Source organism: Aythya marila (genome assembly GCF_965140915.1).
Source record: "Aythya marila genome assembly, chromosome: 2".
Taxonomy (NCBI): domain Eukaryota; kingdom Metazoa; phylum Chordata; class Aves; order Anseriformes; family Anatidae; genus Aythya; species Aythya marila.
Genome location: NC_139043.1, coordinates 32,292,337 through 32,305,636, shown reverse-complemented (window position 1 = coordinate 32,305,636; position 13,300 = coordinate 32,292,337). Strand labels below are relative to the sequence as shown.

The 13,300-nt window shown below is 36.4% G+C and overlaps 1 protein-coding gene across 1 annotated transcript in view; it reads right to left on the bottom strand.

Moving 5' to 3' along the window:
- The window catches only part of HDAC9 (histone deacetylase 9), a gene marked incomplete at its 3' end in the record, with an annotated part of 402,701 nt that overhangs the window by 128,970 nt on the left and 260,431 nt on the right, over nt 1-13,300 (bottom strand). Inside the window, 2 exon segments of the mRNA XM_082754738.1 lie at nt 2,894-3,014; nt 11,256-11,389. Coding sequence (XP_082610864.1) covers nt 2,894-3,014; nt 11,256-11,389 — 255 coding nt within the window.

The following is a 13,300-nucleotide window of genomic DNA, read 5'->3' as shown; positions in this document are numbered from 1 at the left end:
TTACTTTTTAGAAACACTTCCTTAATTATTGTTGTAGAGGTAAAAAGCAAACAAATTTGTAAGAGCTGCTTGGTAAATGTTCTGCCCTTGAGCTTATTCAGAGAGTTTTGAAAGGTTGTATTCTGTCACATGAAACCATAATGTGATGTGACACACAGTCTCCATATTAGTTTCCTTCATGTCAAGAAAATGTAATGCAACATAACATGTTGCTTAACACACCACAGTGAAATACGATCAGTCAAAAGCTTAGCTGCACAATAGTGTAAAAATAGAAGTGATCATTTGCAATAGCTGTGTTTGTAAGACCTGTTTTGGGGAAAATCAAGCCAAGAGTTCAAGCTAGTTTATACTCTGAAAGCATTAAGAATATTCATAATATCTGTGTACATAATTCTCACTGATTTCAGTAGTTCACAACCATTTTGCTTTGCAGCCTTCCAGAACAAAGTAGGTTACCTGAACATGGAAATAAACTTTTATTGACAGATAGCACATTTCTAGCTTTAGTCGTACTTAATTTCATTCCTTCAAGTGCTTCTTTTCTGTTTGAAAGATACAGAAACTGCTTGTTAGCAAGGAAAGACCTTCAGACAATGTAGATGCAGTCTTCTGAACAGCAAAAAAAGGAACAAACACTTTTCTGAGGCTTAAGAGTGGAGAACAAAGTGTGCCTCTGTCTTTTTGGGTAGGTAGAAGAGTAAGGGAAGGAATGAAACTCTTTTCATTAAGATGCAAAGCCATAATCCGATGAAACAATTTCTGCAGGAAAAAAGATGAAAAGGAGGAAGGAAGGAAGGAAGGAAGGAAGGAAGGAAGGAAGGAAGGAAGGAAGGAAGGAAGGAAGGAAGGAAGGAAGGAAGGAAGGAAGGAAGGAAGGAAGGAAGGAAGGAAGGAAGGAAGAAAATTTCCACTGAAAATAGGACTGTTTTATGAGATGATGTTATTGATGACAATTTTTATGAGAAACATTTCCTTTAGATTTTTCTCCTTTGCTACACATCATTTTGAATTTTTATGCTATACCAAGATGTTAATTTTAATGTCAGCATTGGTTAGGTTCAACCTCACAGAACTGGGGACAATGAAAGGTGGAACAGTCACACTGCATTTTGGAAAAATTTAAAAGATAATTAGGTTCTTTTATACAAGAGTATGAAAGCTCAAATGATCAGAGCTTCCAGCCAACAGAAAGAAAAAAAAAAAAAAGGCACATGCAAAAGCATGTGGGAAGGGTGTTTCGTTGACTGTTGTCTCGGTAAAAGGCCATGCGAGAGGCAGCAAGAAAACATCCTACAGAGACAGACGAGGGCATTAAGCCAAGGATACACTCAGAATATATGCTAGGAGTGTGATTTTGATATAAACTCAGAGAGTAAATGTTTTGGACTGAGTGCCAAATGAAAAAGGCAAGGAGTGTTGAGTAAAGAACAGTGGGCAAATAAATGGTTTTCTAAGACTAGGTAAACAAAGTCTTCTGCATTCTTTATACACAGGCAGAAACATAGCAAGAATATATGGGTACATTATTTTTTTCACCTCATTACTGATACTACACACTGCATCCCATATGCTAGTCAACCACTGAGATCCAAAATGGGAACAAGATTTCATATAAATGTATGTTATATTAAATAATGTAGAAGTTAAAATGAAATGAATCAAAACCGTCACAAGCTAAATGAAATGCTGGACTTCATCAAAATGGAATATTTTGACAATGTTGATAATCCCAAATCAAAATGTTTCCAGTTTTTAATGTTGCAGGAATTTAGTGCTTTTTCTTTAAAAAAAAAATAAAGATGAGGATTTCCTACTTTGAAAACTCCATCTTCTGAGAATCTAACATATTTCAGCTTGAAGAAGGTGCATAAACTTAGATAACATTGTGATCAAGACATTTTTCTTATCTACTTTTATGATTCACTGAAGCAACAGTATGCATTATAGAAGGAACTCTTTCTAAAGCAAGATAATTGCTATGTATTACTAGAACTGTGACAGCAATTTCTTTTGATGGCTAGTATTGTTTTTGTTTGGGTTGGGTTTTATTACATTTAGGAAAATCTCTATATCTTAAAGTGCTATAAAAATAGCTGAGAATGTGTGTTCCATCTAGTGTGCTGGGATTTAGGGGCAAGATTTCACTCACACATTATTTCTAAAATGCACTATTTGTGTTTCATTTCAAATCCTCTGTAGCAGGTGTGACAAGATGCTCTGCTTCATGCTCCAGTCATGACAGAGCTCAATTTAACCCTGCTTTTCTACTATGAAAGTGAATGTACATACACTTTGGCTGTGTATGAAGATATTTGATAAGAAAATCTTGTCAGTTTTATGCCATTCTGTATATCCATGGGTCCATTTAATATTTTAATGTCTTTTCCTGGTTATTCAGAAAGATATTGTATTCTGCATAATGGCAAAGCATTAAAATAAAGTTCACTCGGTAGCAAGACTCAGACATGGTATCTGCAATCAGCAAGGCTGAAATCATTGAAATAAAGCAAATGAGAACAACAAACAAGCAATTCTGACAAGCAAGTGTATCTTAAACTCCCATTTTCAAAGCAAAGAACACAAGGAGATCAAAGACCACCGTGTTCAAAATTGCCATCAACCTCTGATGGAGAGCAAATTACAATAATGGGTTAACACTTCGACGGTTTCGAAGCAAATGAGGAGAAACTTCTATTGCTGCTTTCCAGTCTGTGCATTTTGCTAATCTATATTTGGCTTCCATTGTAACATTCTCCTTCCACACAGCAATGCATTTGGAAAAAGTGAATTTTTGTCACACTGCTTGCCAAGTATTTTAAACTGACACCAGCTATGACTAATGACAGTGCTGGAATGTGCTGTTCTCAGTAGAATAGAGGCCTGTACAGACCTAGGAGTTTCCTGGGGTCCAGCTTCTGTCTGTTCAGGGGGCTGGTGCCATACAGCAGTGAATGATGTTCAGAGTGAACCAGCTGTATTTCCTCCAGACTGGCTTTTCGACCTCGAATTCGCTGAAAGAAAACAGCAGAGGCCTACAATATTCCACTGACAATATTTAGGGGAAAAAAAAAAAAAAAAAAAAAAAAAAAAAGTAAAGGTCCAAAATAACATTTAGTATGATTAATAATGGGTTGAAATTGCGTCATGCAGGAATGTGACACTGATTTGTTTATTAAAGTAATGCTATATGAAAAACAAATGCGTGTGTGGTTTATCACAAATGCTTCTCTTAAGTCTTAGCAGAGTTAACTTAATACAGGGTTTCACATACAAGGGAAAGAAAAGATTCTGACTGTTTCTACATTATTTTATGAAATGTGAACCAAAAGTAAAATATTTTTTAAGTCAGAGAGTTGGCTAGAAAACTTCTAGTTTAAAAAACAAAACTTTATTCACACTTGTAATCTGCAGATGTGTTTTGAGTATGGATTAATGTTTTTTGTGTTATTAAAATACCTGCAATTTACGCTGCTGGGAGAGCATGATTACAGTGAGGAGAGCCAGAGAGAGGAAGAAAATTAAAGTGTAAGCTCTTCAATAAAATATTTCCATATCTTTTTTTTTTTTTTTTGGAATATGTTTGATCTCCCAGGATCATTTTTTTGTTGTAGATACTGACTCACTTGCTTTATTATGTTTTTGCATGTGGAGTTTGTCTCTTTAACTGTTTCACCAGCTTGTACTCTCCCCACTTAAATCAGTGTTAAAAAGGGACTATTTCTAAAGGGACTATCAATTCTATAAATTTAATCAGTTTAGATAAATAAGGCAGATAGGAAAGAAGGAAGAAAAGATAAAACTAAAACTTTCTTATTCACCAGGTCTGTTCCTTGTATGTATTAGGAGTTACAGAGTGTCATGGAAATATTTACTTCTCTGCCTGTGTTAGTGCTTTTGCAAACACAGCAACATGAAGCAGATTTTGTTCAGGTTTGGGCATAATAAACAGCACTGTCAACAAAGTTCAGGTCCCAAGATCATCTTTCCTGTTCATAACACAAAGAGAAAATGGACTGTTTTTAACGTCTTAGACTCTGTTTGCAGAGCTGGTCATTATGAACATCTGGGGCAAAACCTCTCGCAGGTTTGACTGTGGATCCGCCTGACTGTAAAGGTCTACAAATAAACAGGTACAGGAGTTATCTAAATAGACTGACCTAGTTTTACTAGACTGATTAACCTGTTACAGAAATATTGGTCACATCTAGTTTTTTTAGAGTTTAAGTTGTCATTCTTATTATATCCATCACCTACTCATGCACATCCAGAAGCAGCAACCTCTTCACTAGGAGAAGAAAGCGATTTCATAAATATTAAAGAGAATGTGAGGACAAAACGAGCTTCTGGGGGATGGGTGTGGGGATGTTAGGAGAGAACCAAGCACAGTTTATACTGAGTTAGGCAGTAGCAATTTTTTTCTAAATAATCAGGCAAAATGTCCTAAGAGTTAGATCTAGGTGACTGGGAACAAGCTCCCCTCCAGGGAAATGGTGGAAGCCCTATTTCTTGTAGTGTTTAGAAATGGACTGAATACAACAATGGAAAAAACATTTTAAGGAATGATCCAAGAACTAAATGACTTAATAAACCCTTTTTTCATCACTACTTTCTTCAGACCTCTCCCAGTCTCACATGAGAATTTGTAGCAGTGCACTCACATCCTTTTAACACACAGTTGCACAATCAAAATCAGCACATTATGTTACTTCATGGAGTCAGTGCACTCTATAATAGTTCTTCTGGGTCAGATGAAGTATTTTTCTTCACAGGCGAGGTGACTGGTAACATTTATTCATTCATCCATTCTTATTAATGTCTATGTTTCTGATCAGCTGCTTAAAATCTTTATATCCAGCTTTCAACAGCAAAACAGGGAAGGAGAGTTAGTGTCTAGGACAGCTAAAACAAATGTGTAAGAAAAGTATAGGGGTATTTTATGAAGGTGACATCAAAAAACCTTGAGTCATATATTTATATAACATATACTCTGGTCATATATTTTCTACAAGTTACACAAAAGCTCTATAGGACATGCCTAAGACAGTTAACTGTCTATCTCTTTTTAAGTGCTGTTAAATGCTGTACCATTTTAACTACGAGAAGACCCACAGCCAGACACCATTCTTATAACGGGGAGCTCTGTGGTATTCTATAGTTCTACACTAACTGGGTAGGGTCTCTAAATGAACCCCAGAATGAACCAGAGTGGAGAGTATTTTGCTGAGGAGCCTCCTGTTACCCAATATTGCTAGCCAGATTCTCTAGGAAGACAGAGGCTGTGTAGAAAAAAGCTTGTTGAAGAAACCAAATAGCATCTAACAGCCTACTTCAGGCTACTCCTGACAGTAAGGTCCTCAAGGTGCAGCCAACAGCCAAGCTGCTCTTTCTCCAAGGCTTCTCCAGCTACAACATTGAACATTAGCAAGCACATTTCATTCACACAGTAAATGGCAGGAGGAAAGGGAAATGTAAAGAGTGCACATCTGCACTGTTTCTGCATTCACACCTCCTCATTTATTGTTCCTTTCATCCCACCTTTGCTGTATCTCTGCAGGTCAATCCATTTTGAATAGAATTAAAATTCTAACTATCTAAGTTTCCACACACACAAACACACACACAAAAAGTGATACTAAAATGCCCTGTAATAATAAGAACAATTATTCTTACACAATGATGTCAGAATTTAGCTGATTTATAAAAGCACATGCCATAAGTCTATTACCAGAGTCTGGAATCATATAACTTCAGTTATGTAAAGCAAGTTTCTGTCTCTTGCTGGCATGAGCTATTAGACAACGTAACATATGCATCTGTATAACTTTATACGTACATTTTTATCCACATCTTTTTTATTTTAATATGTCCTTTTTCATTTTCTTTGCCCTTAGTAACATCAAAAGACTAAAGTGTACTAGAAAGCAGAAAAATGACACAAAGCTGATGAAAAAGGTGAAATAGCATAGGAGAACTTTTGGACCATATTTGTTTCATTTGGGGAACTTGAAAGGGCTTGTTTGGTCATACATCCATAGTAGAAAGGCAAGTCATTCTTTTCTAATGTACATGGCAATCTGTGTGTTGGCTCCCGCCTCTGCCATATGCAGGTCCCCTCATCAGCACACACATTTGCACATCTCAGGAGAGCAAAATGCACCTAAGCACTTCAAAAAAACAGTCCAGAACCAGAAAGCTATTCTCCCCACAACAGGAAAATGTTTTCACCTTTCATAGAATTTAAGGTCAAAGAGGACTGTCTAGTCTGGTCTCCTGATTAAAATATATCATTAAAGTTTCACATAGATAACCTCTGTTAACCTAGGGATTTTGGTTAGACTTTCAGCAGACTAAACTCTTGCATAGTTAGAGATTCAAAAAGACAAAGGTGACACCGCCTATTTCTCTCTGCTAAACTAACAGGAATTGTTGACATAGCTTAAGCAATATTTCTCACTCAGGTCTCTCAGTGTATGATGACCATTGCCTTTACTGCAGCTATTTGTATGGAGACAGTGTCTCAGAGATTCTCTCAGGTTACTCAGTTTGTAAAGAAGGTCTTCAGAGTGTTTCTTACTTTTCTGGGATTTCTCATAATTGTTAAATTCTCTCTTATTTTGAAAAAAATACACAGAGATAACATGGATATTTTGCCAGTCAGTACACTCTCTCTCTTCTCTCTCATCTCTCATTCTTCTCATCTCTCATCTCATTCTCATCTCATTCTCATCACTCTTTCTCTTCTTTATGAGGAAATTGCAGGTATATCATTCATACACACACAGTTATTATCTTCATGTGTTTTGGGCTTCCAGTGCCTAACCTGAGTATGTTCAACACTGCAAAGGATTTTGCTCTTAAAGTGTCTTTATAGACTTTCCTGTGTTATTTCTTCTTTAGTGGAAGAGACTCAGGGGATGAATTTTTTTTATATATATTTTGGTCCATGTGATCTGGCAGACTCAAAGGTTTGTAAAACTTTTAATTCTTTCATTCAGTCCCCTTTGGTCCATGAGATGTGGACAGCAGAAGGTGTAAAATTACCCATATTCATATCAAATTCCACTCTGAAAAGGAAAATATTGCTGGACCACAGTCCCTATAGGAAGGAGAGGTGAGAGCATGAAGTGGGACCTTGTCTACTTTTCTTTTCTCTTTCCTTTCCCTTCCTTTCCTTTCCCTTTCCTTTCCTTTCCTTTCCTTTCCTTTCCTTTCCTTTCCTTTCCTTTCCTTTCCTTTCCTTTCCTTTCCTTTCCTTTCCTTTCCTTTCCTTTCCTTTCCTTTCCTTTCCTTTCCTTTCCTTTCCTTTCCTTTCCTTTCCTTTCCTTTCCTTTCCTTTCCTTTCCTTTCCTTTCCTTTCCTTTCCCTTCCCTCCCCTCGCCTCCCCTCCCCCCCCTCCCCTCCCCTCCCCTCCCCTCCCCTCCTTTCTAAAACTGTGTTGATCAGTATAACCTAATACCAGTCATGTGCATATAAATTATGGCCCCACAGGAGCTACGTAAATACTTCCTCTCCATAGAACAAGTAGAAAGCAGACACCACTACCAAAACATAACTCAGTCTTTCTTTTGTCCCAAAGGTAAGGCAGCTATGCTTTGTTCTTTACAAAGAGAAAATTCCATAATAATAATAATAATAATAATAATAATAATAATAATAATAATAATAATAATAATAATAAACTTAATGGTTGTTTTTATGCCAGTCTTTTTAGCTGCCCTGTTCTAGGGCTGCATTTCACAGCTGTCTGTTCTGCATTGGTCAACTTTTACCAAACACAGAACAGATATCTCAGAAACATGCACAACACTGCTAACCTAATGAAAAAATATTATAGCCAAACTGTACTTTCCCAATACATTTCTTAAATACCAAGACTATAAAAAAGTCCAGAACAGAGGGTAATGACTGCACCTTCTTGCCCTGGGCTCAGTCAGGGACTGGTGTCTCAGGTCCCACTCTCTAGGACTGGCTGTGATCTGAATGTTTTTCTCTTTCAACTTGGGAAAAACAGTGGGGGAAGTAATCTATCCATTTGGAAAAATTATAGTATTTAAAACAAAACAAAACAAAAACTATAAAATAAAATATTCCAAAAGCTAGAACTTGATTCTTGATTTAGCAAGAAACCTGTTAACATTGTTTGAATAATTCTAGAGCTCAAATGTCTATGGCTAGGAAGACAAAATACAGTCTGGAGAAACAGGTCCTTTTGGCTATATATGCAGCAGTAAATTAATCAGTGTCAGGAAACATTCCCAGGCAGAGGAACACAATCATCTGTACTATTAAATTGCTAAAGTGGTCCTTCACACCATTTTGGCAGAGCAGCAACTAACACTCTCCCAAAAACCTTGCAGACATGGCTGGGGCGCTGGCATGGGCCAGGGAGCATTTCTGATAGTATGAACATGGGCTTTTCTATGCCAGTTGGCCACAGTGGTGAAGAACAGTCCCCGGCACATTTTATTTTGTAGTGAAGATACAGTTTTGAATAGCCTAGTCAAATGTTGTTATGAATTTACCAAGCTATATTTTAAATTTGCTATATATGAGGGCAATGTGAGCAATATATACAGTTAGTGGGTAAAGTCTATATTAAACTATCTAGATTAATCTATTAACTTCAATGAGTCCAGTGTCAGCCCAGTATGTATGACTTCCATTATCCCATGCTCAGCTGGCAATGCCTGGCTTCTCTGTGCTCTTCATCTCTCCAGGATATGAGGTGCATGAGAGAGGTTAATCCACGTTACACGGTTTAGAGACCATGTTTTGTTCCCTGACAGAGATAAAAAGATCATATAGACATAGATTTTTCATTTATGTAAAGGTTTCTTGCTAGAATAAGAAAATAGGCAGGCCACCCCCCAGCACACTTCTGTGACTAAGGATGCACATGTTGCAAGGTAAGAGATCTGTGCTATACCTGACTGAGCTGGATTTGATCCTGGAACTTCTCATCAAGCAAAAGTGGAACTGCAGTCCATTTGTGGGATACTTTTTTAATTTAAAAAAAAAAAAAAAAAGTTTACAGTTGCTGTAGAGAGTTTGCTGACTGGCTGTTGCAGGTTGCTGTTCCTAAGCTGTCCTTCAGACTTGGTGCATGAGACACTGCATGTGGTAAAACATCCCCCCATCCCCGCACTCCTTCTGACAGAAACTCTGGGAAACTATATTGAGAAATTATATTAAGAAATACTAGTGTCCATGAGGGAGTATTCGGAAGTCAGGAAAAGAGACAGTGCAGTTCAAGTGATGCTTTGGCTCTGCAACCTCAACTTGGTGTATTCCAGAACACAGTTTAATGGTATTAACTCACTATTTCTTGAATAATGCAATAACCACTCCTTTAGTGACATGAGTCACATATTCAGCTGAATAACTTTTCTAAAGAATCCAAGTACTGTTGAACCAAATTGCTTCAACCCTTCTATATTTTTAAAAGTGAGCAGGTTTAAGGATGTGCTTGATATCAAGCAAATGGTAGAGAATTCAGTGAAGCAAAGGATGGATTACATCATCAGATATAATCCTGCCTTTCACTACATAACAGGATCAAGATAAACACCAGTTCTATGCATGAACTTCACACAGAAGTTCCCAAGATTTTATCATCACAGTTTACATTTTGACAGCTCATTTCACATTCCAGCTTCATTTCAAAGCACACAATGGGAGTCAAAGTCAACTGAATGCCATTCAACATGAAATTATTTATTTCGTTTCTGCCCATTCTCTGGATTTTGTAAGACCTAATGGGCTATAATTCAATTTTTGAAATTGCAGAATTGCAAGGGAAAGCCGTAAGTCTTCCAAGAAACTAGCCTGCACCTCAGAACTAATCTATACTACGTTACCAATTTACCTTTTCGAGACCTATACAATTTATTATTCAGCAAAATCTGTTTATTGATAAAGAAAATAATACATAGTGGCACGTTGCATTTTACCTGTTTGTCCTCTTTTGTCTTTTCTGTATAGTATGGGTCCTGATAAGGTATCTAGGCTTTCATTTAGTAAAGCACTCAACTGGGTGTTTAACTTACTCAAGTATGTGATCCCGTCAATGAAACCACTTGTGTGATATGTGGCCTTAAGGACCTTGCTGAAAGAATGTCTTCTTGAAGATTAAAAAAAATTATCCAAGCTAAAAAAGAACAACAGTAGCCTGTTAGAGTGCTGCCACCTAGTTAAATGATTGTATACAACAAATCCTTTTCTAGTCCTTGCAATGTCTCCCTGCCCAGTATACTAGGCAAAATACTCTTTGTGTACAGCCACTAATAACTAAAAAAAAAAAACGGGGGGGGGGGGGGGGGGGGGGGAGCTATTATACCTGTTCCATTGGGTTTGTAAAAACCTAAGTATTTAAAGAAAAGTAACTAAAAAAAAATCAAAATAAATAAATAAATATATAAATAAATATCAAAACCAAAAAGAGAGTATATGAACCCTGACAATTTGGAGATCCTGAAAACGTAAGCAGACTTCTGTTGAACTTTGTTGACTTGTGCTGCAGTGCCATAAGCACCCTCATTTGCCACAGGCTTCTGCAGAAGTTGACAGTGCTGCACAACTGGCAGGAAGCAGTGAGCGGTAGGAAAAGTTGTTTTTCAGTAACCCAAGACATATATTAACCTGAGAGCCCATGTTTGCTTTAAGCATGATATTTTAATACATGATTTTTTGAGGGAAATCAAAATAGAAGAAAGCTTTGCTGTTGCTTTGATGTTATCTAGAAGATTGCACTTGAATGCTTTGTTTTTTTTTGACTTGGCACCCATTGTATTCCAGAAAAATTACAATGCTTTTGAAAACAGTTTGTAGCCTGAAATAAGACAAGATTCAATGTGTTTATGGAGTGATAGAAAGTACATGTAAACAAGCAGTGCTCTATACTACTACAGAAGTAAAATTGTTAGTTGCTTCAAGAAATCAGGGACTGTTCTATTGAAAGTTCTGCAGTTGCCATTTGATTCTGTCATTCTAAATTTCTATATCAAGGTGAGGAGCAGGGTTACACCTGAGTTTTAGGTTTTTATGCATATGGATATGACTTCTATGGCGCAAATTATTTGTTTTCTGCTTGGAAAGTGTGCTTTCTGAAAATGTGCTATTTTAATATCACCAGATAAATCCAAATAATTTGATGTTAATTCACTCTATTCTTACAGAATTAAGACAGATTTAGGACTTAATAATTTTTCCATTTACTTTAAAAAGTCAAGTATCTGGTCTTTATCTTTTATTACCTCACACTTGTTTAGCAACCCAGTTTCTTGCAGCCTTGACCAGATGCTTTGGATCCTTCCAGCATGCTCGGGATGATTAGCGTAGTTGCCACACATACACTGGTGCTTCAGCATCAGACTGTCATATACAACACCTTCAGTACAAAGACAACACAATAAGAAACAGTGAGTAAAACAAATGCAAGTTATATAGTCTCATGTCACGCATACTCTAGCACATCTAGATTTTATTTGTCAGTTGGAGAAAGATGAAAATTCTGGATCTTAAATGCTATTTTCTTTGAGAGACTGTGAATGTTGACTTAAAAATTGTATCTTTCATAGTATAGTATAGTGTACATACATATAAAAATAGTGTTCAAGAAACTATACTAAAAACACAACTGTCAAGAAGAAAGGAAATTGGGTGGTGCCTTGTTAAATCTTTTATGTCTAGAAAAAAATGAGTAATGTTACTGAATCAGTTATTTTCTCTTTATTTAGTGGATAAAGCCAGTTAAGGTTGTTAATCAACCTCTGTACAAGAAAGTATTATTTATTCATAGCAATCTAAGGAAAGCCACTCAGAAAAACAACTTTTAAAATAATTTTTACAATGACAGTGCTACTTTGTATTTGTAGTGCTTAACTGATACTATATTAAGTCAAAAGCATATCAGGTGGAAATTTCAGAGAGATGCAACAGTGGCAGCCAGAGTCATTTTTCATTAAAAAGAAAACTTCCACTCACTACACAATTAAGACCAAATCCTGTTGTTAGACTGCAATGCAAAGTTCCTTTGGAATTTTCTATGCTCATTTATCCAAGGACAGAACAACTTTATACCGCAGAGGTATCAATATCACATTGCTCTGTAGCTGTGTGTTAAGAGCAAGAGAGAAATTATAGAGAGTAGGCTTGAAAACTAAGCTTCAGTTTTCAAGGCTCTTAAACAAAGTCTAGGACACTGAAAAATAATGCTATTTATTTACTTATTGTTTGCATGTCCCTCAGAAATGTCTGGAACAAAAAATACCCCCGTGAACCATTTTCATTTGGGAAATATTTGGATTTTTCTTCCCCTTACAATTGAAAAGGACTCAAATCAACAACTTCTTCAAGCTGCAAAACTTGGCACTCAAAAATTCTTTCTTATGTGCCATCACTGCTGGGATGCCAACACAGTTCTGGGAAAATTGTTTTAGCCTGCTACTGAAAAGTCAGCCAGTGAAGAAAATACAAAATTAAAGTCCAGATTCAACAACATGCTCAATACCACCCTTATTCAGCAAAGTTCTTGAATGGATATTGAACTTTATTAAAGTGTTTAAAAATTCTGCTGAATAGGAGCCTGTATACATTGTGGGTAATGCAAAGTTAAGGTTCTGAGAAAATTCAATTAGAAGCCAGAATTTTTAAATTATGCTGCTCTAGAAATATTTATGCTGTCATATTACTTAGCTCATGCACTTTAGAACTGATCCTTTGGGATTTTGCTATTTAAGTCAAAATGATAATATGACAATCATGTTTAGCATAAGGAGAACACAAAAATAATACCTACATGTAGCATGACTGGTTTTATGCTAAACAGTTATCCAACAAAAAAAAATAGTGCATTGGCAATGAAATCTTGTACTTATTTTTTTGGTTTGTTTTCTTTTAAACAATAAAAAAGAACCAGTGAAAATCTGGAACTAATAAACTAATGCAGCTTAAAATCTCTGCTGGCATTGCCAAAGCAGTTAATAATTTCTTTTCTCTGCAGTTATTTGCACTGCACAGTTTATAAGCTTTGCTGCTCTATCATCAGGTCTTATAAGTTATTTGAAACACCAAGTGTGCATGCAAATAGATGCATGTTTACATATCTAACTTTCCTTTTCTTGGCACCCAGAGCTTTAACTTCTACTGTCTATTGCATACCCAGATTTTACAATTGGCAGTGGTCATTATAATATTAACTAAGAAAACCTTCCCTCCCATCCCCCTTACCAACAGGGGAGATGTTTAGATGCTAAATGGACATGCATTAGGATTTCCAGAAGCACTTAGGCAAAGCAGG